General features: G+C 48.6%; 1 protein-coding gene across 1 annotated transcript in view; it reads left to right on the top strand.

Moving 5' to 3' along the window:
* Window positions 1-12,233, top strand: part of LOC132779998 (equilibrative nucleoside transporter 4) — a 68,644-nt gene extending 56,411 nt beyond the window's left edge. Inside the window, exons 8-11 of the mRNA XM_067473677.1 lie at window positions 120-255; window positions 3,572-3,759; window positions 5,282-5,522; window positions 7,605-12,233. Coding sequence (XP_067329778.1) covers window positions 120-255; window positions 3,572-3,759; window positions 5,282-5,522; window positions 7,605-7,747 — 708 coding nt within the window. The 3' untranslated portion in view covers window positions 7,748-12,233. The remainder of the gene's footprint in view (window positions 1-119; window positions 256-3,571; window positions 3,760-5,281; window positions 5,523-7,604) is intronic.
* Window positions 12,234-27,048: the final 14,815 nt, after the last annotated feature.

The following is a 27,048-nucleotide window of genomic DNA, read 5'->3' as shown; positions in this document are numbered from 1 at the left end:
ACTGGAAAGCCCCACTAACAAGCAGTTATATCTGGCCATACTTTGTCGGATTGTGTGTTTGCTGCAATTCTGTAGATGAGGGCTGAATTGTGATTTCTCATTTTCCGTTTCCCTCCAAGGAGAATCGGCTACACGGGCAAGAGTGTTCCCCTCCGGACCCCTTTGGGCAGGAAGGCGAGTTGGCCGGCAGCGGGACCTACGTGAGATTTGACGTCCCTCAGCCTAAAATCAAAAAGAGCTGGCCCAGTTTCAGAGGTGAGAACAAGAGAAGACATCCATCGAGGTCTTGGTTTGTCACCTCTCCAAACTGTACCACGCAACTGTCCCAGTTTAGCAAGCACAGCCTTGGTTAACCCTCTGCTGTCTCACTTTCTCTGCCCCACTTTCCCTCTTTCTCCCCCGATTACTGGACAGCACAACATATTCCTAAACAGAGTACATACATCTCAGGATTTCTCTACTTGAAATAGTCGTTCTATGTGTTCATCTTCATGAATACAGTGGCTTTTTCCCTCTTGTTGTCTGGCTGTTTTTGGATTTCCTTTTGTGAAATTCTGGAGTGTCTACAATCTTGAGAATCTTTTGTATTTTGGCAAAAAGGTCATGCATCTGACAAATCATCTTCAGACAGTTGCTCTGAGTAAAGCAGTAAAGGGCCTCTCTCAAGAATGTGGCCTTGTGAATCATCCTGAAACAGCTCAGGTCTCTCTTCTGAACTTAACTCAAGCCCAAGCAAACCCTCATCCCCAGGCCCATCATTAGAAACATCATCCCCATTCCTATCATGAACATCAACATGAACATCATGCACCTGACAAATTGTCTTCAGACTGAATGAAGCAGTGAAGGGCCTCTCTCAAGAATGTGGCCTTCTGAATCATTCTGAAAGGGCTCAGGTCTCTCTTCTAAACTTAACTCAGGTCCAAGTGAACCCTCATCCCCAGGCCCATCAGTAGAAACATCATCCCCATTCCTATCATGAACATCATCATGACAAATCATCTTCAGACTGAGTAAGGCAGTGAAGGGCCTCTCTCAAGAATGTGGCCTTATGAATCATCCGGAAACAGCTCAGATCTCTCTTCTAGACTTAACTCAGGCCCAAGCAAACTCTCATCCTCAGACCCATCATTAGAAACATCATCCCCTTTCCTATAATTAACATCAATATGAACATCATGCACCTGACAAATCATCTTCAGACAGTTGTTCTGAGTAAAGCAGCAAAGGGCCTCTCTCAAGAATGTGGCCTTCTGAATCATCCTGAAACAGCTCAGATCTCTCTTCTGGACTTAACTCAGGCCCACGCAAACCCTCATCCCCAGGCCCATCATTAGAAACATCATCCCCATTCCTATCATGAACATCAACATGAACATCATGCACCTGACAAATCGTCTTCAGACTGAGTAAAGTAGTGAAGGGCCTCTCTCAAGAATGTGGCCTTCTGAATCATCCTGAAACAGTTCAGATCTCTCGTCTGGACTTAACTCAGGTCCAAGCAAACCCTCATCCTCAGACCCATCATTAAAAACATCATCCCCATTCCTATCATGAACATCAACATGAACATCATGCACCTGACAAATCGTCTTCAGACTGAGTAAAGCAGTGAAGGGCCTCTCTCAAGAATGTGGCCTTCTGAATCATTCTGAAACAGCTCAGGTCTCTTTTCTAAACTTAACTCAGGCCCAAGCAAACATCCCCAGGCCCATCATCAGAAATATCATCCCTATTTCTATTATGAACATCAGCAGGAACATCATGAACATCAGCATGAACATCAGACACAATCACAGGCCAACGGAGAAGGACAAGTTTCCATCCCTCATCCTCAGGCCCATCATTAGAAACATCATCCCCATTCCTATCATGAACATCAATATGAACATCATGCACCTGACAAATCATCTTCAGACAGTTGTTCTGAGTAAAGCAGCGAAGGACCTCTCTCAAGAATGTGGCCTTGTGAATCACCCTGAAACAGCTCAGGTCTCTCTTCTGAATTTAACTCAGGCCCAAGCAAACCCTCATCCCCAAGCCCATCATTAGAAACATCATCCCCATTCCTATCATGAACATCAACATGCACCTGACAAATCATCTTCAGACAGTTGTTCTGAGTAAAGCAGCGAAGGACCTCTCTCAAGAATGTGGCCTTGTGAATCATCCTGAAACAGCTCAGGTCTCTCTTCTGGACTTAACTCAGGCCCAAGCAAACCCTCATCCTCAGACCCATCATTAAAAACATCATCCCCATTCCTATCATGAACATCAACATGAACATCATGCACCTGACAAATAATCTTCAGACAGTTGTTCTGAGTAAAGCAGCAAAGGGCCTCTCTCAAGAATGTGGCCTTGTGAATCATCCTGAAACAGCCAGGTCTCTCTTCTGAACTTAACTCAGGCCCAAGCAAACCCTCACCCCCAGGCCCATCGTCAGAAACATCATCCCCATGCCTATCATGAACATCAACATGAACATCAGACACAATCACAGGTCAACGGAGAAGGACAAGTTTCCATCCTTTCCACTTTCCTGTTTTATGTCAGCCCTGTTCAGCCTGTGATTGTGTCTGATGTTCATGATGTTCATGTTGATGTTCATGATAGGAATGGGGATGATGTTTCTGATGATGGGCCTTGGGATGTGTGCTTGGGCCTGAGTTAAGTTCAGAAGAGAGGCCTGAGCTGTTTCAGGATGATTCACAAGGCCACATTCTTGAGAGAGGCCCTTCACCTCTTTACTCAGAACAACTGTCAGAAGATGATTTGTCAGGTTCAGGAGTTAATGAGGGAGAAGATAACGAAAGCCTGGACAGAAAGCAGAGTTTAAGTAAACAGAGGCAAAGTCTTCAGAGGCTGAGACATCTCAGAAGAGAGACAACAAACCATTATCTGGTGGGAAGGTCAAGAAAAATGCTTTCAGTTTTGGGATCTGTAAAAGCTTTATAATGATTCATGGGAGTTGCCTTAGTTGGGTCAACGTTGCTATTTTATCACGGATTTGCTTTTAAGTGCTCTGAGTTTCATGTACCAAGTTTTTGCCTAGCTCAAGATTTGAGTATGAGATTTTCCTACTGTCTTGTTCCATGGATTCAAGTGCCTAGTTTCATGGATTTTTATGAACTCAACAATCTTGTTTTCCTCTGAAGCTGATGGACTATTTCCTCTATTACTGGTTTTGCTATTTTTTACTGGTTTGCTTATATATAATCTTCAATAAACTGCTTGCTGATTTTACCAAGCTGGTGTGGTATTTAACGGCAGAGGTGTTCCTGCTCTGGAGTACGACATTCCCATTGTTGAGTGAATTATGTGCAAACTATCATTACCCTTTGGACAACTGAAGTAAGCTGAGGACAAAGAGAAAAAGTGTCAGAAGGAGCGGACAAAGGGGACGTCTTAAAAGCAGCTGAAAAAGTGGGATGAAATGCCAAATCGGAATATGTTAGTGTCCACACTGGTCACTTTGGTCTCAACCTTTTGCCTGTGAATGGTTCTGAACTTGAATTTGGCTCTCAGCTTTTAAAAAAAACCTTCTTCCTTTGATTCCCTCCTCGAATAGATATGATGCTCCACCGCTATATCGTCTCTCGGGTGATCTGGGCGTACATGCTCTCCATCGCGATGACGTACTTCATCACCCTGTGCCTCTTTCCGGGACTGGAATCGGAAATCCGGAACTGCACCCTCGGGGAGTGGCTCCCCATCCTTATCATGGCCATCTTCAACCTCTCCGACTTCGTGGGCAAGGTAAGGACCCAAATATCTCCAGGTTGCCCCAGTGAGGAAATATCTCCAGGTTGCCCCAGTGAGGAAAGGCCGCCCTTTTTGTTATTGAGAAGAGGGGGTTCAGGGGTCACCAAATAGAACAATGTTGGGAATTTATGTACCTTGGAATCCATTCTATGGGAAAACTATTCTAACTAGGGTGAGGTGGATCAGTAATTGGTTAAATAGACAAACCCAGAGGGTGATTCTCCCCAAGGCTTCCTCTTCATCCTGGAAAGAAGTGACGAGTGGAGGGTCATCAGCAGGGTTCTGTCCTGGGCCCGGTCCTGTTCAGGATCTTCATTCATGACTTATATGAAGGGTTAGAAGGCAGGATCATCACGTTTGCAGATGGGACCAAATTGGGAGGGAGAGCCAAGACTCCAGAGGACAGGAGCAGGATTCAAAGCGACCTTGACAGGTTAGAGAGATGAATGGCCAAAACTAACAAAATGAAGTTCAACAGGGACAAATGCAAGATACTCCACTTAGGCAGAAAAAAACGAAATGCAAAGATACAGAATGGGGGACAATGAGGCCTGGCTCGAGAGCAGGATGTGTGAAAAAGATCCTGGAGTCCTCGTGGACAACAAGTTAAACATGAGCCAACAATGTGATGTGGCGGCCAAAAAAGCCAATGGGATTTTGGCCTGCATCAATAGGAGCATAGTGTCTAGATCTAAGGAAGTCATGCTCCCCATGCTCTATTTTGCCTTGGTTAGACCACACCTGGAATATTATGTCCAATTCTGGGCACCGCAATTCAAGAGAGATATTGACAAGCTGGAATGTGTCCAGAGGAGGGCGAGTAAAATGATCAAGGGTCTGGAGAACAAACCCTATGAGGAGCGGCTTAAGGAGCTAGGCATGTTTAGCCTGAAGAAGAGAAGGCTGAGAGGAGATATGATAGCCATGTATAAATATGTGAGAGGAAGCCACAGGGAGGAGGGAGCAAGCTTGTTTTCTGCTTCCTTGCAGACTAGGACGCAATGGAACAATGGCTTCCAACTACAAGAGAGGAGATTCCATCTGAACATGAGGAAGAACTTCCTGACTGTGAGAGCCGTTCAGCAGTGGAACTCTCTGCCCCGGAGTGTGGTGGAGGCTCCTTCTTTGGAAGCTTTTAAACAGAGGCTGGATGGCCATCTGTCAGGGGTGCTTTGAATGCAATATTCCTGCTTCTTGGCAGAATGGGGTTGGACTGGATGGCCCAGGAGGTCTCTTCCAACTCTTTGATTCTATTCTATAGAACACACTAGAACCCTGGTTGCACAGCAGGAAAGAAGATTCCACTTGATCTTCTTACAGCTGTTCAGCAGTGGAACTCTCTGCCTCAGAGTCTGAAGGAGGCTCCTTCATTGGGGGATTTTAAACAGAGACTGGATGGCCATCTGTCAGGGATACTTTGATTGTGCTTTTCTTGCATGGCAGGGGGTTGGACTAGATGGCCCACGTGGTCTCTTTCAGTTCTAAGATTCTACGATCCTGTCTCTTGCATTTTTAGATCTTGGCAGCCTTGCCGTACGACTGGAAAGGCACGCACCTGCTCATCTACTCCTGCCTGAGGGTGGTCTTCATCCCGCTGTTCATCATGTGCGTCTACCCCAACGGGAAGCCCTCCTTTAGCCACCCGGCCTGGCCCTGCATCTTCTCCCTCCTCATGGGAATCACCAACGGATACTTCGGCAGCGTCCCCATGATCCTGGCAGCTGGAAAAGTCACCCCCGAACAGCGGGAACTGGCAGGTAAGCAGAGCAGTAGGGGAATGTTCATTTCCCCATGTCAAACCAAAAAAAAAGTGCTAAATTTTCACTACTTTTTCGTTATGTAATTGCACAAGGGAAGGGGAGATTCCAGGGCTCCTTTCTCACTCATTTCTAGAGCCATCGGGATGAAACTTGCAACAAGGGTACAACACATTTACCACTGTTACTCCTCCAAGTTTCAGAACGTTTAACTCATCCAACTTACCTGTCCGAACGTATCTCCCCTTACGAACCATCGAGGACTCTAAGATCGTCTGGGGAGGCCCTGCTCTCGGTCCCACCTTCGTCACAAGTACATTTGGTGGGGACGAGAGACGGCCTTCTCAGTGGTGGCCCCTCGGCTATGGAACACCTTCCCTAGGGAGATTAGGTCTGCTCCCTCCCCGAACAGTGGGAACTGGCAGGTAGGCAGAATTATGGCAAAGTTAATTTTCCCACGTCAAACAAAAAAAATGTGCTAAATTTTCACTACTTTTTCATTATGTAATTGCACAAGGGAAGGGGAGATTCCAGGGCTCCTTTCTCCCTCGTTTCTAGAGTCATCGGGATGAAACTTGCAACAAGGGTACAACACATTTACCACTGTTACTCCTCCAAGTTTCAGAACGTTTAACTCATCCAACTTACCTGTCCGAACGTATCTCTCCTTACGAAACATCGAGGACTCTAAGATCATCTGGGGAGGCCCTGCTCTCGGTCCCACCTTCATCTCAAGTACGAGACAGGGCCTTCTCAGTGGTGGCCCCTCAGCTATGGAACACCCTCCCTAGGGAGATTAGATCTGCTCCCTCCCTCTTAACGTTTCGGAGGCAAGTTAAAACATGGCTGTTCGAGCAAGCGTTTACAAATGCAGAGTAGCTAATATAGAAAATCGAACGATTTGACAGTGGAACTGGACAGTGCTTGGAAATAATGAGACGCTAATGATGTTGTTTTTATTGCTTTTGTGGTGTTTTATATTGTTTTATACTTTACGCGCGAGTAGGCCACGCGGAGCAGCTGCCCTTGGCTGGCTCACGCTGCCCATCAGGCCTGACAGATAGCATGATCCAGCCAAGGGAGGGGCACTGTGTGGGGGGGGCACTCCTCCTCCGCAGGCCGGATAAGTGCCCTTGGCGGGCCGGAAGTGGCCCACGGGCCATAGTTTGAGGACCCCTGATGATGGTGATTGTGACGATGTGTAAATTTTATTCCTTTGGTTATGTGTAATTTAAATAGTAGTTTATGGATGGTAAGTATGGGGGATTATGTTTTGTTGGAGATGGTGGCTTGGCGTTAGCTGAGTTGCCATAGCAACAGGGGCGGAGCCAACTGCCTCTTCATGGGGCAGCTGTTTTAAAAAAGTCAGTCAGTAAGCCGGTGAGCTACTGGGAAGACTGAATCTCTGGGTGGAGATTCAGGGAATTAATTGGTGACCAAAGGGGTTACAGAAAAGGACCCGGTAGGATAAAACTACAGGGGGTTATTGATTCTGAGTTAAGAATCAAGGTTTGGCTGGGAGCCAATTCTGTTAAGTAAGCCTTTTAGCTTATTTGTTATATTAGGACAGTTGTCCATAGGAGTTACATCTACTTGTGGAAACCTCTTGAAGTCTGTGCCTGAAATTACTCATGAAACCTTACTAATGTAACCAATCAAGATTTGTGCCTCTTGTGAAGAAACAGTTAAACATGTTATACTCCTGTTAAAATAAACTTTGTTACTGTTTTCCTCAAGCCTTGTCTGATACAGTTTCTCTTAAGTCAAACAGCCTGCATAAGAAGTAAAGTCAAGCCAGGGACAGTAAACGCTATGCTATCAAATGAATAAAGCCTTCTGTAATTAATAGTCCCTTTATAACATAGCTCCTAAGCTGATATTGATCGTTGCCCGGCTTCCCTCACAGATTAGGTGGCAGTACGTTTTACCACCCACTCCTTTACAGTGATTATTATTATTATTATTATTATTATTATTATTATTATTATACAGCCCATATAAGACAACAACAACTCAGTGATGCCAGCCTTGAAAGCCTTTGATGACACTATGCATGCTCTGTCTCGTTCCCTGTCTTCCCAGGTAACACCATGACGGTGTCTTACATGACGGGGTTGACCCTGGGCTCGGCCGTGGCCTACTTCGCCTACAGCCTCACCAGTATGTCCCACAGTACCTGCTTCCACACGGAAACCTACAACGGCTCCATCACCGCAGGATACTGAGCTGCGTCCAGGCAAGTTGGGGAGAGATGGCCGGTGGGAGGAAGATCGGAGCAGACCTCGCCTTTCCCTAGGCGCACATCCACTCCACTTGGACTTTGGTGCAAAATAGCCAAACGATGCTCTCACCCTCACATCCAGCCACCGGTTTCACGTGGAGGAGCAACCCATGGGGATGGAGGCTCTCCGCAAGGCTCTCGAATGCTTCCCATTCATTTCAGTGGCATTTTGCATGGGATCATGTTCCCATGGCAGTTTCTCCCACGTGGCTGTTGTTAATGGCATCCAGATGCACTGTGCTGCCGGTAGCAATCTTCTTCCTTTCCTTGGGATAGCGGAGCTACCTTGTATGTCCTCCATGTTGCATTGTTTTGGAAAAAAAATGGGAGAAAAGATACTCAGATGCTCTCTCACACACACTACTTGCCTTGACCCATTCCTGAGCAAGAGTATTTGGAGAGTAGATGCAAAACAAGGCAGGAAGCAGACCGGCGGAGTCGGAGTCACTTGGAAAAGTGTCCAAATAAGAAAACGTCCGGCCCAGAAACTTGCCTCCAAACAAGGAAGTCCAGATGAGATTATTCCAAGGTGGAGAGTAAGGCCACAGCTGGGAAAAGGGAACTTCTCTGGCCAACTCCCTTGGAGATTCTGGGAATTGTCCTGAAAAGTAAGCGGCAAGAGGTCCACTCCCAACGTCTTCTCCATACAACGTCCTTCCCCTGAAGCTAGTCCGACTCTGTTGGTTTTCTCATTTCTGTGCCAAGTTCCTCTATATCAAAGGGACACACCTAATTACGGGTTGTTGTAGGTTTTTCGGGCTATATGGCCATGTTCTAGGAGCATTCTCTCCTGACGTTTCGCCTGCATCTATGGCAAGCACCTAATTATGCATTAATGGAGGAGAGCAAAAGCTGATTGCTTAATATAACTTCTACACCTTAAAGGATATGGTTGAGAATCTCTTAATTATGATTTCCACTGCTTTAGATTTCCAAGTGAGAGGGATGCAAGGGAGATACATATTGGGTTGTTGTAGGTTTTTCCGGGCTATATGGCCATGTTCGGGAGGCAATTTTTCTCCTGACGTTTCGCCTGCATCTATGGCAAGCATCCTCAGAGGTTGTGAGGTCTGCTGGAAGTAGGAAAAATGGGTTTATATATCTGTGGAATGACCAGGGTGGGACAAAGGACTCTTGTCTGCTGGGGCTAGGTGTGAATGTTTCAGCTGATCACCTTGATTAGCATTCAATGGCTTGGAAGTCCCTGGGGGGAATCTTTTGTTGAGAGTGATTCACAGCTAGCCCCAGCAGACAAAAGTACTTTCTCACCCTGGAACTAGGAAAATGGGTTTATATATCTGTGGAATGACCAGGGTGAGACAAAGGACTTTTGTCTGCTGGGGCTAGGTGGGAATGTTTCAGCTGATCACCTTGATTAGCATTCAATGACTTGGAAGTGCCTGGGGGGAATCTTTTGTTGAGAGTGATTCACAGCTAGCCCCAGCAGACAAAAGTACTTTCTCACCCTGGAACTAGGAAAATGGGTTTATATATCTGTGGAATGACCAGGGTGAGGCAAAGGACTTTTGTCTGCTGGGGCTAGATGTGAATGTTTCAGCTGATCACCTTGATTAGCATTCAATGGCTTGGAAGTGCCTGGGGGGAATCTTTTGTTGAGAGTGATTCACAGCTAGCCCCAGCAGACAAAAGTCCTTTCTCACCCTGGAACTAGGAAAATGGGTTTATATATCTGTGGAATGACCAGGGTGAGACAAAGGACTTTTGTCTGCTGGGGCTAGGTGGGAATGTTTCAGCTGATCACCTTGATTAGCATTCAATGACTTGGAAGTGCCTGGGGGGAATCTTTTGTTGAGAGTGATTCACAGCTAGCCCCAGCAGACAAAAGTCCTTTCTCACCCTGGTCATTCCACAGATATATAAACCCATTGTCCTATTTCCAACAGACCTCACTACCTCTGAGGATGCTTGCCATAGATGCAGGCGAAATGTCAGGAGAAAAATTGCCTCCAGAACATGGCCATATAGCCCAGAAAAACCTACAACAACCCACTGATTCCATCCATGAAAGCCTTCAACAATACAGAGATACATATTGCTTGCATAGCTCAACCATGACTTCCTCTCAAGGTGCCATGAATAAACAGATGCCACGGAGCATCCTTTCCAGTATTTATGAGACTGATGCCAGACTCAGTGATCTTGTAGCTTTGCGAGTTTACATTTACGGCTCTTCATGACCAAATGTGATCCCAAAGTCTACTTCTTAAGCCAAGCACTAGCCCAACGGAAGTGTTCCCAAGATTGCTGTGAGTGTTCTGGGATATCTGGCTATGATCCAGAAGCATTCTCTCCTGATGTTTCACCCATATCTAGGGTAGGGCAGGCATCCATTGTATGGCCCTTAATGGTTTCCATTGGGACCCCCAAGGACTGCCTTCAAACCTTCAGACCCAAACATATATCTTGATATATATGTGTTTCTCAAATTCTTTGCATCCCAAAAAATAAAGGCTGTGAATTTCCCAGGCTGTCTGGCCATATTCCAGAAGCATTCTCTCCTGACATTTCATCCACATCCTCAGAGGTTGTGAGGTCTGTTGGAAACTAGGTTTCATTCCCATACTCAGAAACAACATCTTGCTCCAAAGCCCCCTGGTTTCTCTGTCTAATCCAGCTGCTTCTTCGGATGAGCTCATGTTATCCTCCCTTCCCTGCCTGTTGGCTTCCAAAGAGGTTTCATTCCCACACTCAGAAACAACATCTTGCTCCAAAGCCCCCTCCATCTGGGCACCCACAGAACCATCAGGCCCTGCACCCCCAAACACCTCATTGCCATCATCTGGTTGAACTACAACACCACCCTGGACTTTCCACAAGTATATAAACCCCACTTGCCTAGTTTCCAACAGACCTCACAACCTCTGAGACTGCCTGCCATAGATGCAGACGAAACATCAGAAGAGAATACTTGCAAATTTCTTCCCCCGCAGAAGCAGCCTGGTATCTCTGTCTAATCCAGCTGCTTCATGTTATCCTCCCTTCTCTGCCTGTCGGCTTCCAAAGAGGTTTCATTCCCACACTCAGAAACAACATATTACTCCAAACTCCTCTCCGTCTGGGCACCCACAGAACCATCAGGCCCTGCACCCCCAAACACCTCATTGTCATCAGATGGCTGAACTACAACGCCACCCTGGCCATTCCACAGATATATAAACCCCACTTGCCTAGTTTCCAACAGACCTCACAACCTCTGAGACTGCCTGCCATAGATGCAGACGAAACATCAGATGAGAATGCTTCCAAATTTCTTCCCCCGCCTCGTATCTCTGTCTAATCTAGCTGCTTCTTCGGATGAGCTCATGTTATCCTCCCTTCCCTGCCTGTCAGCTTCCAAAGAGGTTTCATTCCCACACTCAGAAACTGTCGCACGTCAGAGTAGATTCACCTTGCCGAAATCACCAAAACTGCACACAGACTGAAGTCTGAAGACCTCACACACTCTGAGACTGGCTGCCATAGATGCAGGCGAAACATCAGATGAGAATGCTTCTGAAACATGTCCGGACAGCCCGAAAAACTTACAACAACCCAGTAACTCCAGCCATGAAAGCCTTCGACCACACAGTGTTCCCAAAGCTTAGCAGATCACCAGGAAATAGAGGCTCCTAGCCATGGATTTCTCCAGTTGCCTGGCTCTATCTATCCCACAAGTGGAAGAATTTACCTGGTGTGATTTCCCATTTCCTTGGAACCCTTCCATTGGGATGCCAACCTGGCTTAAGAAGTAGGCTTGAAGGCATCAGAAGTAGCTACAAAGAGAGAACTCCGTCTCATTGGAGGTGTGTGTGCCAATGCAGATTGTGGCCTCGGATTTTATTGGATGCTCCCTAGTTGTTTCTTCCCTTTGTGTTTTCCTGTGTTTAGCTTATAGCTGGGGACCTCAACCAGGGTGAGAAAAGGGTGTATTCCACCCTTCTCCTAAGTAGTTCTTACCAAACATCACAATGGAAAAGTGTTAAGATCCTCACTAGTTGCAGGAGACGTGGAGGAAGGGCAATAGTGACACCCCACTTCTATGTCATTGCAACGGTTTAGCTCCCAGATCCCCATCCTCTTGTTTTCTCCCAGTTGTCTGGTTTCGTTTTTCTCTCCGAGAGGATCACTTTGCTTCTTCGGCGTCTCTGCAGCCAGTCACCGCATTGCCTTTGCTAACCGGCTTCATGTGCCATACGGCTCACCCGACATGGTGGGACCGGCCCTTGTGCCAACTCATGCTGCATGCCCAGCTCCGTTTCTCGTTTCGACGTGGCCGATCCACCCTCGCTCCCACCCACGGCAGACCCTGGTTGCAGGCTGGGCCAAGAATGAAGAGAGGGCCAAGACTTTGCCTCCGTCTCTCCGTTGTGGAGTCTTCTGTGTACGCCCACACTTGTGTGGTTGCTGATCAATAAAGTTCTTCAGATGTATTTTTCTCTCTCTCAGAATCGTTTGGCTCCATGTCTCTTCTCTTTGAGTTTTATTTATCATATCGGGAGTAAACCAAGAGTACAGCGGTAAAGTATTTTAAAAAACACAACGTTTAGAAACTTGGCATTATATGAAATGTCCTGGCCACTTGGAGTGCCTCTGGTGTTGCCATAAGAAGGTCCTCTTTTGTGCATGAGGCAGGGCTCAGGTTGCATTGTGATAGTCTGTGGTTTGCTCTTCTCCATGATACTTTCAGGCATGCCTCAGCAAGCGGGAGTCCAGAAGTGGCAGGCTAAAACCTGGAACCTTAATCCATGGCTGACATCTGTTGGAAAGTATCAGCCTCTAATGAAAGAACCAAGGTATTGAAATCTCCAGCCCATCCTCTGTTCGGATATCAACCAGCATCTCAACGCCTTAAATGAAGAAACAGTTTCCTAAGATCTACAGAGATATTTGCAGGAACATCTCAGCAAGTGCGAGTCCAAAAGTGGCAGGCTAAAACCTGGAACCTCAATCCATGGCTGATATCTGTTGGAAAGTATCAACCTCTAATGAAAGAACCAAGGTATTGACATCTCCAGCCCATCCTCTGTTCGGATATCAACCAGCATCTCAATGCCTTAAATGAAGAAACAGTTTCCTAAGATCTACAGAGATATTTGCAGGAACGCCTCAGCAAGCGCGAGTCCAAAAGTGGCAGGCTAAAACCCGGAACCTCAATCCATGGCTGATATCTGTTGGAAAGTATCAGCCTCTAATGAAAGAACCAAGGTATTGACATTTCCAGCCCATCCTCTGTTCGGATATCAACCAGCATCTCAACACCTTAAATCAAGAAACAGTTTCCTAAGATCTATAGATATTTGCAGGAACACCTCAGCAAGCAACAAAGATCCATTGCCTAGTCCAAGCCATGGTCTTCCCTGTAGTCACCTACGGATGTGAGAGCTGGACCTTAGGGAAGGCTGAGCGAAGGAAGATCGATGCTTTTGAGCTGTGGTGTTGGAGGAAAGTGCTGAGAGTGCCTTGGACTGCGAGAAGATCCAACCAGTCCATCCTCCAGGAAATAAAGCCCGGCTGCTCACTGGAGGGAAAGATACTAGAGACAAAGTGGAAGTACTTTGGCCACATCATGAGGAGACAGGAAAGCCTAGAGAAGGGAATGATGCTGTGGAAAGTGGAAGGCAAAAGGAAGAGGGGCCGACTAAGGGCAAGATGGATGGATGGCATCCTTGAAGTGACCGGACTGACCTTGAGGGAGCTGGGGGTGGTAACGGCCGACAGGGAGCTCTGGCGTGGGCTGGTCCATGAGGTCACGAAGAGTCAGAGACAACTGAACGAATGAACAACAACAACAACTCAGCAAGCAAGAGTCCAAAAGTGACAGGCTAAAACCTGGAACCTTAATCCATGGCTGACATCCATTGGAAAGTATCAGCCTCTAATGAAAGAACCGAGGTATTGACATCTCCAGCCCATCCTCTGTTCGGATATCAACCAGCATGTCAACGCCTTAAATCAAGAAACAGTTTCCTAAGATCTACAGAAATACTTGCAGGAACACTGCAGCAAGTGAGAGTCCAAAAGTGGCAGGCTAAAACCTGGAACCTCAATCCATGGCTGATATCTGTTGGAAAGTATCAGCCTCTAATGAAAGAACCAAGGTATTGACATCTCCAGCCCATCCTCTGTTCGGATATCAACCAGCATGTCAATGCCTTAAATCAAGAAACAGTTTCCTAAGATCTACAGAGATATTTGCAGGAACACCTCAGCAAGCGCGAGTCCAAAAGTGGCAGGCTAAAACCCGGAACCTCAATCCATCGCTGATATCTGTTGGAAAGTATCAGCCTCTAATGAAATAACCAAGGTATTGACATCTCCAGCCCATCCTCTGTTCGGATATCAACCAGCATGTCAATACCTTAAATCAAGAAACAGTTTCCTAGGATCTACAGAGATACTTGCAGGAACACTGCAGCAAGCGAGAGTCCAAAAGTGGCAGGCTAAAACCCAGAACTTCAATCAATGGCTGATACCAAATGAGAGACTCCCTTCTGGGCACACGGAAGACTGGGTGACTTGGGAGAGCAATGAACAGACTGCGCTCTGGCACCACGAGATGCAGAGCCAACCTTCAAAAATCTCTTTTGAGTAGGGAAGTGAGATACTCAAGCACATATAGGACAGGCCTGTCCAACGTCCAGCCCAATTGTGGCTGCTGTTCAAATTTCCTCTGGCCCTTTCTACAGGCCTCCCTCCCTTGCTTCTTTCCTTCCTAAGGGAGATGTTGCCTCTAAGCTGGAATGTGTCCAGCGGAGGGTGACTAAATGATCAAGGGTCTGGAGAACAAGCCCTTTGAGGAGTGGCTTAAAGAGCTGGGCATGTTTAGCCTGCAGAAGAGAAGGCTGAGAGGACACATGATGATGGCCATGTGTAAATATGTGAGGGGAAGTCATAGGAGGAGGGAGCAAACTTGTTTTCTGCTGACCTGGAGACTAGGATGCATTGGAGTCATGACTTCAAACTACAAGAAAGGAGATTCCACCTGAGCATGAGGAAGAACTTCCTGAGTGTGAGAGCTGTTCAGCAGTGGAATTCTCTGCCCAGGAGTGTGTTGGAGGCTCCTTCTTCAGAGGCTTTGAAACAGAGGCTGGATGGCCATCTGTCAGGGGTGCTCTGAATGTGATTTTCCTCTTTCTTGGCACAATGGGGTTGGACTGGATGGCCCACCAGGTCTCTTCCAACTTTTGCATTCTATGATTCTAAGAGTTTTTGCTGCGATTCCAAATGTCCCAAGTGATTTGCAAAATGGCTCAAACTCAAAACTTGGAAACATTTTAAAGCCTAGTGTTAGTGTTACTGTCTAACGTATTACATACTGGCAACATCTTACTTGAATATCAAGTTGCAAACTTTTCAAAAATTGCAAACTTCCCACTCTATTCGTGTATTAATAAAATGACAAGTAACGATACTCATTAGTCAATAGCCATCGTTTTAAATAGTGGATGACTCGCTGTAATCCACGATTGCGGAAAGAGAAAACTGTAATGCCACCAGATGGCAATGTTGCAAGGGTCGAACATTCTGGCAGAGAGAGGAAAAAACACCTAAAATCCATCCACAAAGTGCTTGCACCATAATGTAAGAGGAGATGGCTCAAAAGATGGAGACAGAGGTCTCACCATGTTGGCAAGTTGTTGTTGTTGTTATGTTTATTTATATCTCACCTACCTCTCCACAAAAGTCAACATTGACACTGAACTACAACACCGCCTGAGCTCTGCGAGTGCAGCATTTTTCCGAATGAAGCAGAGTGTTTGAGGACCGGGACATCCATAGGGATACCAAGGTGTTTGTTTACAAAGCTATTGTCGTCCCAACCCTGCTATATGCCTGTGAGACGTGGACAGTCTATAGACGTCAATATTGACACTGAAATACAACACCACCTGAGCTCTGCGAGTGCAGTGTTCTTCCGAATGAAGCAGAGATTGTTTGAGGACCAGGACATCCGTAGGGAAACCAAGGTGCTTGTTTACAAAGATATTGTCCTCCCAACCCTGCTATATGTTTGTGAGATGTGGACTGTCTACAGATGTCACATGCAATTCCTGGAACGATTCCATCACCGCTGCCTTTGGAAAATCCTGCAAATCTCTTGGGAAGACAGGCAGACAAGTGTCAGCGTTCTGGAAGAAGCAAAGACCACCAGCACTGAAGCGATGGCCCTCTGCCATCAACTCCGCTGGACTGGCCGTGTTGTCCAATTGCCTGACCACCATCTCCCAAAGCAGTTGCTCTACTCTGAACTCAAGAATGGAAAACAGAATGTTGGTGGGCAGGAAAAGAGATTGAAAGATGGGTATTCTGTCACACGCTGAGCCTGTAATAATTGTCTTTTGAATATGACGTGCACTTTGTGCCCAGCGGGAAGCCAGGGCACCTCAAAAGAGAGGTCCTCAAGCCTCTAAGACAATAGTCTTAGAGGCTTGAAAGGTTTAACAAAGTCCTTTATTATTGAACAAATTAAACAAATACTTCTCAGATCTTCAGTGAGTCAAACAAATGCTTAACTTGCCCAAATGGACAGGTAACTGGCTTCGTTAACTGTTCCTTCTCTTTAAGAGGGAAACCCTTTTTTAACCTCTCCCGGGCTGTCTACTATCTAGGCTTTGCTGATCTGGGTTCTGCTACCGGATCCAAACTGCTTCTTGGGCACTGAGTAGACCTACCAGTCAAGGCTTGTAGATTCTGCAACTGGAGTTCTTTGGGTCTATAAAACTGTTCCCCCGCGGAATTTCTTCAGAAATTTTAGGGCTGTTTCCCTCAGATGCTGTAAGGCTGAGAGGCTGTAAGTTCCCAGCCAGAGCTTTGGGACTTTTCCCCCTGGAATTTCTTAAGAAATGAAGCTTTTCTGCAGGTGAAGCTGGTCCACGTCCTATAGCTTAGTTTCCTTCTGTAAGACTGAACTAAAAATGGCTCCGTCTCCTCCCAGGTCCCTGGGGAAAGGGGTGGAACCAAAACTTAACAATGATGGACAGGTCATTGGCCCTATAACTGCAAACCAAGGGAAGTCACCTTCCTGCAAATGCATGGAACCTTAGAATATATGCAAACATTCAATAGAAAGAAAATGAAGCTGAAGCTCCTGGTACAGTCGTACCAGCACAATGGACTTAAAGCCAACCTTAAAAACTGTGGCATTGGCACCAAGAACTGGGAAGCCCTGGCCCTTGAGTGCTCAAACTGGAGGTCAGCTGTGACCAGCAGTGCTGCAGAATTTGAAGAGGCACGAATGGAAGGCAAAAGAGAGAAATGTGCCAAGAGGAAGAAGGTGCATCAATCCAACCCTGACCAGGACTGCCTTCCATCTGGAAACCGATGTCCTCACTGTGGGAGAATTATAAGTTGCTTACCTGTAACTGTAGTTTCCTGAGTAGTCACCTGTGAATTCGTACATTTGGTATTTACACGCATGCGTGGAACAGCTTTCGGAACCTTCTAGAAAGTAAAATAACAATTTAGACCCCAGCTAGACCCGCCCACCCTCCCCGAGTATAAGTAGCCCGTGGGCGGGGCTAGCCAGCAGTTCTCTTCCGCCGCAAAGCAGCCAGAAGGCGTGGCATGTACTCGAGGGGAGGATGGGCGGGTATGTACGAATTCACAGGTGACTACTCAGGAAACTACAGTTACAGGTAAGCAACTTATAATTTCCTGTCGTAGTCCCTGTGAATCGTACATTTGGTAGATTAGCGAGCTACTAACCGTGGATGGTGGGCGTCATGCCACAGCCGAAAACAAAACCGCTCTGCCAAATTGTGCATCACGCCTGGATACGACATCCAACTTATAGTGCGTAACAAAGGAAAGCGGTGAAGACCATATCGCTGCTCGGCAGATCGCATCCAAAGGAACTCCTTTCCAAAAAGCAGCCGACGTAGCGACGGATCTCGTTGAATGACCTCTCACAGGCTGGGGCAACTCCTTGCCTGCTACCCGATAGCACAACTCAATTGTAGATACTATCCAGGAGGACAATCTCTGCGACGAAACGGCCGTACCCAAGACATCAGAACGATACTTGACAAACAGCTTGGGAGTCTTCCTAAATGTGGCAGTTCTGTCTACATAAAAGGCCAAGGCCCTACGAACATCAAGTAAATGTAAACTCCTCTCCAGGGGAGTAGTGGGGTTCTGGAAGAAAGAGGGTAGAACCAGGTCTTGGGAAATATGAAACTTCGTAGCCACCTTAGGCAGGAATGCAATGTCAGTTCTTAGAACTGCCTTATCTTTGTGAAATTTGAGGTACGGTGGATCCGCCCTAAGAGCGCACAGTTCACTGGCCCTCCTGGCCGAAGTTATCGCTATTAAGAAAGCCGTCTTCCATGACAGGCAAAACAAACTAGCCGAGGCTAAAGGCTCGAACGGAGCCTTCATCAAAGAATTAAGCACCAGTTCCAAGCTCCAAGAAGGGGCCACCGGAGCTACTGGGGGCCTAGTATTCATAATCCCCCTTAGAAAAGTCTTCACAAGGGGATCTGCAAAACACGAAGGGAGGCCCAATTTCCTTCGAAACCAGGAAATAGCGGCTAAGTAACATTTCAACGATGGGTAAGATAAGCCTGCATCCAACAATGAGACAAGAAAGTCAAGAACTAGGGAAACGGGGGCAGTGCCTGGGTCTGTTCCTCGTGTCCTGGCGTAGGAGGAAAATCTCGACCATTTATAAAGGTAAGATCGCTTAGTAGAAGGCCTATGGGCCGCCTCTATAATTCGGAGCACAGAGTGGGATAAATCAGAAAGGGGAGTTATAGACTGGGGAGGATACGCCACGCAGTGAGCCTCAGTCTGTGTACCTCTGGGTACAACACCCGTCCCCCCTGCGACGTCAAAAGGTCTGTCCTGTTCGCCAGACGGGTGAACACTCCCCTCGCCAGCAGGCGCAACGGTGCAAACCATGGTTGCCTCGGCCACCACGGGGTCACTAATATGCATTGCGCGTTTTCTGCCTGTAACTTCGCCACCACTCTCAACAGGAGTGGGAACGGAGGGAACGCATAAGTCCTGTAGCCCGTCCAAGTGTGGATGAAGGCGTCTCCTAGACACCTCCTCTGAGGCGACGCATGTGTTCGTGCGCAGAAGAGAGGACATTTCGAGTTGGACTGTGTTGCGAAAAGGTCCAGCTCTGGCGTTCCCCATGCTTGGAAGAGCTTCCGCACCTCCTCTTGGTTCAGGGACCATTCGTGGTGTGTTAGCGGGTTCCGACTCAGAGAATCCGCTAACAGATTCATTTCTCCTGGCACATGGGTCGCAAGCAGATGAATCCCCCTGTCTATACACCACTCCCATATCTGAATCGAGAGGTTCAGTAGGGTACGAGAGTGTGTGCCTCCCTGCTTGTTCAGGTAGTACATCACCGTGGTGTTGTCGGTGAGGATGTGTACTACCTGACCTGCGACGACCCTCTCGAAGGACTTCAGGGCCCTGTCGACGGCGAGAAGCTCTAGCACGTTTATGTGAAGAGCGCTTTCTTCTTTTCCCCACACGCCGTGAGCCACGAGACCTTGGGAGTGGGCCCCCCAGCCCGTCAAAGAGGAGTCCGTGGTAACCGTCCTTGTGGCGCGAGGGGCGTAGAAGGGTAGTCCCGCACAAGCCCACTCCGGATCCATCCAGCAACGGAGCGAGGAGCGGACCCATGATGGTGGGGACAGTCTCACTGCTGGGTTGTCTATCAGCGGGTTGAACACGGAGAGGAACCACGATTGGAGTAACCGCATACGCAATCTGGCATAGCGGATGACCGATGTAGTCGACGCCATGTGCCCCAAGAGCACCTGGAAATGTTTGGCTGACATGTCGGGTGCCGTGATGGTGAGGCTGATCAGGTCGCGCAGATTGGCGAAGCGGTCCCCCGGCAGAAAGGCTCTCTCGACGGTGGAGTCCAGAAGAGCCCCGATGAATTGGATGCGTTGTGAGGGCACCAACACCGACTTCTCCCGGTTGAGTACAAGGCCCAGTGACTGGAGAAGAGACAAAACCATGGAAACATGTTTTTGAAGCACATAACGGGAACTGCCCACTAACAGCCAGTCGTCAATGTACGGGTAAACTGTCACGCCCCTCGTCCTAAGGTGGGCGGCCACCACCGCCATGCACTTTGTAAAAACCCTTGGGGCAGCAGAAAGGCCAAAAGGTAGGACATTGAAACAATATGTCTGGCCGTTTACCCTAAAGGAGAGAAATCTACGATGGTGTGGAGCAATAGAGATATGGAAGTAAGCATCTCTAAGGTCAACAGTCGCAAACCAAACCCCCCTGGAAAGGAGAGGGGTTATGGAAGCAAGAGTCACCATCCGAAATTTCTTTGGCTTGATATGTTTATTTAAAGCTCTCAAATCAAGGATCGGGCGCATACCACCACCACGTTTGATAATCAGAAAATATCTCGAGAAAAAACAGAACGGAACCGATGAGGGGTCCACCAACGAGATGGCCCCCTTCTGCAACAGCATCCCCACTTCCTCCATAAGCTGAGGGGAAGAAACAGTGTCTTTCAACTGACCCACCCTAGGGATGTCTTGAAATTCGATAACATAACCATTAGAAACAATCGACAGTACCCAAGCATCCGTTGTGATGCGCGCCCAAGCAGGGTAAAAGGGGGCAAGCCTGTCTGTGAACAAGGGGGTGAGCTCAACGGGAGCCTCAGGGCCCAACGTGGAAGGACAGTGAGGGGAGGGGGTCCGACGAGAGGGGTCTTCTAACTGGGTCCCTGTCGGATCGGGTGGGTCCCCCTCTAAGCTTGTGGTGGGAGCGTCAAAGGCGCTTCTTGGAGGCACCTGAAAGCTTAGGTTTTCCTTGGAAGGGCTGCGCCCTAGCCCGTTGGAAATATGGGGTTCGACGGGCTCCTTGGTATCTGGAAGTCCCCGAAAATCTATTTCTAAAAGGTCCTGTAGAGGAGCTATTAAAGGGTTTGCGATAAGGTGTCGAAGACTGTTGCCATTTGGCCCTGGATTGGTTATATGGCTGCCATGTATAGCCAAACTTGAAGGCTGACTGCCTAACATCCTGCTTCTGTTTCAGATTGTCATCTGTATTAGGGTTGAACAGACCTTCCTCATGAAAGGGAAGGTCTTCGGCTAAGGCCTTCCCCTCCTCGGAAAGATTGGAGGCCCGTAACCAGGCATGCCTCCGTATGGAAGTGGCCGTGGCAAACAGGTTGCCTGCGGCTTCTGCCATATGCTTGGCAAAATCTTTCTGCAGTTTCGATAATGCCAGGGCCTCTCCTTGCAGTGCCTTGGGAAGGCGCTGCTCCTCTAGCGGCATGGACTCAATATGCTGCAACATCCGGTTCCACAAAAATGATTGGTAACCGCTCATATATGTAGCATAATGAGCCATGCGCGTGAACAAACTAGCTGCGAAATATGCCTTTTTTCCCATAGTGTCCAGCTTTCTGCCCTCCCTGTCCGGGGGGGCTGTCATCGAATTATTCTTGGGCCGCTTGGATTTAGTGACTTCGGCCACAACAGTGTTGGCCTTAGGCGGCGTCAAAGCCCACTTGGCTGTAGACATATCGATCTTATATAACGAATCCAGCCGCCTCGGAACGGCTGGCACCGCCAACGGGGCCATATCTACTACCTTGGCTAGTTTTAAAAGGTAGGGCAACACCGGGAGGGCAGAGGAGGAGGCCACATTTTGTTCGTCGGACGGGAACATGGGGTCTTCGACATGTTCTGGGGGTTTGGGGGCAGGGATCTCCAGGGCCCTTATCATTCTTTCCACCAACGCAGCAAATTTATTAAAATCAGCAGGGAGAACAACAGAAGCATCCTCACCCCCCAAGTTCTGAGTCACATCAGGTGGTTCTGAGCCAGAGTCACTTTCCCTAGGCTCAACATCCTCCTGGGCCGCCGCTCCAGGCACTTCCACAGGTGTGGCCCTCACGGGGGTGGCCATAGTAACGTCCAGTTCAGTTGTGCGGGCTAAGCCCGGGGTGACCGGGGCCACTGTGGCAAGAGAGTTGCTTATAGGTAAGTCAGAGCCACTTAACACACCCCGTGGTGCGCTGGAGGAAGGGAGTTGGCGGCCCCCGATGGGCAGTCTGTTAACAGCTGGAGCGGCCTCACCCACCTCGAGCAAGGGAAGGCTCACTGGAGAGGCCTGTGGAGGATGGGGCCTCGCTGGGGATGGCGCCCCCTGGAGGCCAACTGCCCCCTGTCCCGAGCTCGGGAGTGGAGGGGGCGGGGGGGCTGCTGGCACCACAAACGGAACCGGTGCCGGCACAAAAATGAGTTGGCCCGACGGGGCCATTTGCCAGAAGCCCTGCGGGGCTGTCGACCTCGGTCCCAGTCCCCTCCGGGGCCGGTGGGAGCGTCTCCGGCGTCTCGAGCGGCGCGAAGAGGAGGAGGAGGAGGAGGAGGTCGAAGAGGAGGAGGAGGAGGTCGACCTGGATCGCCTGCCGCTTCTCGGCGAGTCTCGGTGCCGGCGGCGTCGGGAGCCCTTACTCCTCCGCGATGGAGATCTCGAGCGCCTGGGGCGCTTACTGGGGCGACGGGATCCACGGCCTTCTCGTTGCCGGTCCCCCAATGCGGCCCCTGCTGATGGCCCAGTCGCGTCTGACACGCTCGTCAAATAAACAGCTGGCTCCCCTCCTGGAGCCCGAGGAGGCTCTGGGAACTCCGGCCTCGGAGAGGCTACAGTGAAGCCCGCATCCATTGCGAGGGTGGGAGGGCCGTTGAAGATCCCCTCGAACGCGCCGCTCCCCGAGGGGATGGGCTCCATGGGCGGAGTTATGGGCGGAGCTACAGAGGGCGGCCTTTCCTGTCTTAGCGCCGCCTCTCGCCCTCCCTCGGGCCCGGGGGAAGACAGAGTCGGCATCGCTGGAGTCAGCAAGGCATCAGGGGGCAGACTCTCCGGCCTTGAGGAGGAGGCCCTGGCTGGAGTAGCATCCGCTGACTCGAGGCACAAGGTAGGTGCTGCCACAGGCCGCTCTGGCTGCTCCTGGTGTTCCGCCATTACAGGGGGCGGGGCTAGGGCAGCCGAGGAGGACGAAGAAGAAGCAGTTCCCGCTCTTTTCGAAACCGCTCTTTTCCCCACTGATGGGCCGCGGCCATCTTGAGAGGCCTTATCCTTGGGCTTTTTTGCCTTCTTCTTAGCCAGACCTCCAGTTTTCTCAAGGAATGGCAAGGTGTTTAACACCGAGGGAGTCTGCTGCGCCGATGGCGTAGGCGGGAGCAGGGCCCTCTCGTATAGAGCCGCCTTGAGCCTGAGCTCGCGGCTTCTTCTAGTTTGTGGTGTGAAGGCCATACAGATCGAACAGGCCTGAGTGAGGTGCCCCTCGCCCAGGCAAGCCAAACACATAGAATGCCCGTCCGTGTTCGGAAACAAGCTGGGGCAGTTGGAGCATCGTTTAAAAGAGGTAGTCGCCATAGTCTAGCAGGTCTAGCAGGCGGAGCCTCAAGAGGGAGCCAAGTCAAACGTTCCGGGTCAATCGACGGCAAACGGGGTCCAAATCACTGTCCAATACCTTAGTCAAACCAGTCCAGAGTAGAGTCCAAAATAGATCAAGACCATATAATCAAAGAGAAGCTCGCACGGAGAAGAAGGTTCTCAGGCTGCCAACAGGAGCGCGGAAAAGAGAACTGCTGGCTAGCCCCGCCCACGGGCTACTTATACTCGGGGAGGGTGGGCGGGTCTAGCTGGGGTCTAAATTGTTATTTTACTTTCTAGAAGGTTCCGAAAGCTGTTCCACGCATGCGTGTAAATACCAAATGTACGATTCACAGGGACTACGACAGGAAACATGCGGATCAAGAATAGGCTCCACAGCTACTTACGGATCCACAGATCCCCGAATCCCACTGAATTCGGGATATTTTGCACTTTGCTTTCTCACTTTACTCTTTACTGTCAAAGGAGTTCTATTTTTCCAAGAAATATTCCTTCCAAAATCAACACCAGCAGAAAATATTCTTCCTCTCTGACTTTTTCCGGTGCTTCACCCCCAAAGTGTGTGTTGCGACAGTTCTAGAAACCAAGGTACAAAAGCGATGAAGCCATGGTTTTCCTGCAATTTACAGCACTGAATGTTTGCTGCGATATGTTGTAAACCATCCTGGGACAGAAATATGATATTACTATTATTATATGAAGTTAGGGCTGGGTTTAATTCAGGCAAAATATAAACGGGAATTGGAGTAGGCTTTACGTGTGAAACCCTGTAACAATGTCAGATGTACAGCCTTTCTTTCTTTCTTCCTTCCTACTTCCCCTCTTTTTCCCCTTCCTTTCTTCCCGCTTCCTTCCCTCCTTCTTTCCTCCTTCCCTTCCTTCCCACTTTCCCCTTCCTTCCTTCCTCCTCCTTCCATCCTTCATTTCCTCTTTTCCTTCACACCTTCCTTTCCTTCTACCTTTTCCACTTCCCTTCCTTCCTTTGTTCCTTTCCTCCTTCCTTCCCACCTTCTGTGCTTTCCGCCCGTTCTCCTTCCTTCCCTCCTTCTTCCCACCTTCCTCCCTTTCCACTCTTTCCCCCTTCCATCCTTTTCTCCTTCTTTTCCATCCTTCCCACTCTTTCCACTTCCTTCCTTCCCTTCTATCCTTCATTTCCACCTTTCCTTCCTTCCCACCTTCCTTTCCTCCTCCTTCCTACCTTTTCCACTTTCCTTCCTTCCCACCTTCCTGCCCTTTCTCCTTCCTTCCCTTCTTTCCCCCTTCCTTCCTTTCCTCCTTCTTTTCCATCCTTTCCACTCTTTCCCTTCTTCATCCCCTTCTATCCTTCATTTCCACCTTTCCTTCCTTCTACCCTTTCCACCTTCCTTCCTACTTTCCCTTTTTTCTTCCTTCCCACCTTCTTTCCTTCCCCTTCCTTCCTTTTTTCCACCCTTTCCTTCCTTCCCTCCTTCTTCCTTTCTACCCTTTCCACTTTCCTTCCTTCTACCTTCCTTTCTACTCTTTCCCCCTTCCTTCCCACCCTTTCACCTTCCTTCCCTCCTTCCTTTCCCCCTTCCCCCTTTTCTTGTTTCTTATTTCCACCTTCCTTCAATTCTTCCTTCTTTCAACATTCCTTCCATCCTTCCCACCATTTCTATCTTCCTTCCTTTCCACCATCCTTCCTCTTTGAACCTCTAAGTCCTCCAGGATGGAAGCTGACTATAGTCACCTACACATTCCTATAATAGGGGAAGTATTAAACTTTGGATTCCTATAAGGGGAAATATTACAATTTTGTCATTTGTGAGTTGTAGTAGTTGGTATTTATAGTTCACCTACAATCAGACAGCATTCTGAATTTGGTTCAATGATGGAATTGAACCAAACTTGGCACACAGAAATCCCATGACCTAGAGAAAATACTGGAAGGGTTTGCTGGGCACTGACCTTGAGTTTTGGAGTTGTAGTTCACCTACATCCAGAGAGCACTGTGGACTCAAACAATGAGAGATCTAGACCAAACTTGGAACACATACTCAATATGCCCAAGTGTGAATACTGGTGGAGTTTGGGGAAAATACACCTTGACTTTGGGAGTTGTAGTTGCTGGGATGAGAAGTTCACCTACAATCAAGGAGCATTCTGAACTCCACTAATGATAGAATTGAACCAAACTTAGCACACAGAACTCCCATGACCATCAGAAAATAGTGGAAGGGTTTAGTGGGCACTGACCTTGAGTTTTGGAGTCGTAGTTCACCTACATCCAGAGAGCACTGTGGACTCAAACAATGAGAGATCTAGACCAAACTGGGAACACATACTCAATATGCCCAAGTGTGAACACTGGTGGAGTTTGGGGAAAATACACCTTGACTTTGGGAGTTGTAGTTGCTACAATCAAAGAGCATTCTGAACTCCACTACTGATGGAATTGAACCAAACTTTGCACACAAAACTCCCATGACCTTCAGAAAATACTGGGTTTGGCCTAAATGGAGTACAGTGTTCCCTTGTTACTTCGCGGTTCACTTACTGCAGACTCGCTATTTTGCATTTTTTTTAAGAAAAACAATTTAATTAATGAGGGCACTTTGTAGCAAGGAGGGAAGAAGAGCCACCCTCTTGCTCTCTTTACCTTCCTCTTCCTCCTCGTCGCTGTCTTCTCCCCTCCTTGTCCCCTTTACCTTCCTGCTCCTGGGTGCTGCCGAGGACAGGAAGGTGGATGTAAAGCAGGTGAGGGGCGGCTCTTTTCCCCTCCTCGCCCTTTACCTCTATCTTCCTGCTCCTAGGTGCTGCCAGCAGTGCTCAGGAGCAGGAAGGCAAAGGTAAAGTGGGTTAGGGCGCAGCTCTTCTCCCCTCCTTGTCCCCTTTACCTTCGTGCTCCTGGGCGCTGCTGGTGATGCCGAGGAGCAGAAAGGTGAAGGTAAAGCGGGTGAGGAATGGCTCTTTCCCCCTCCTCACCTCCTTTACCTTCACCTTCCCACTCCTGGGCGCTGCCAGTGGAGCCAAAGAGCAGGAAGGCAGAGGTAAAGCAGGTGAGGAAGCAGCGCTTTCCCCCTTCTCACCCTCTTTACCTTCACCTTCCCGCTTCTGGGCGCTGCCAGTGGGGCCAAGGAGCATGAAGGCGAAGGTATAGTGGGCGAGGAGGCGGCTCTTCCACCTTCCTCGCCCCCTTTACCTCCACCTACCTGTTCCTGTGCGCTGCCGACAGCACCGAGGAGCAGGAAGGCAAAGGTAAAGAGGGTGAGGAGGAGGCTCTTTCTCCCTCCTTGCCCCCTTTACCTTCGCCTTCCTGCTCCTGGGCGCTGCCAGTGGTGCCGGGGAGCAGGAAGGCGAAGGTAAAGGGGGTGAAGAGTGGATTGGGCGTCATACGAGGAGTATTTTTCAAGTAAGGTCTGTTTTGTTGTAGACACTAGTAGTTCGTGCGCATACCGCAAAGAGCGCGTGTGTCGTGTACCAGCATGCCTCGGGAACAACCGTGCTCAGTTTCCGCTCTGTAGCTAACCTGTACGGTTCTGTTCTGTGCTTTAAAAATGTTTAAGACTCTCAACTCACCCTCCGCATGTGAGGTTCGCTCAGTGATACGGTTTTTGTCAGCAAGGATCCTGCCTGCTGCAGAAATTCATTGACAGATTTGTGAAGTGTACGATGATATACTGTTATGAGTGAAAGCAAAGTGCGTAAGTGGGTACGACAATTCAAAGATGGCCATGACAACATCCATGATGAGGACCACTCAGGTCGCCCTTCTTTGATTACAATGAACGCTTGGTTATCGGAGCAAGCGGCAAGTTTTTATGAAGAGGGTATTTAAAAATTGGTTCAGAGGTAGGAGAAGTGTTTCAACAAACTTGGCAACTATGTCGA

This window comes from Anolis sagrei, chromosome X (genome assembly GCF_037176765.1).
Source record: "Anolis sagrei isolate rAnoSag1 chromosome X, rAnoSag1.mat, whole genome shotgun sequence".
Classification (NCBI taxonomy): domain Eukaryota; kingdom Metazoa; phylum Chordata; class Lepidosauria; order Squamata; family Dactyloidae; genus Anolis; species Anolis sagrei.
The sequence above is the reverse complement of the archived record's forward strand: the minus strand, read 5'-3'. Positions and strand labels throughout refer to the sequence as shown.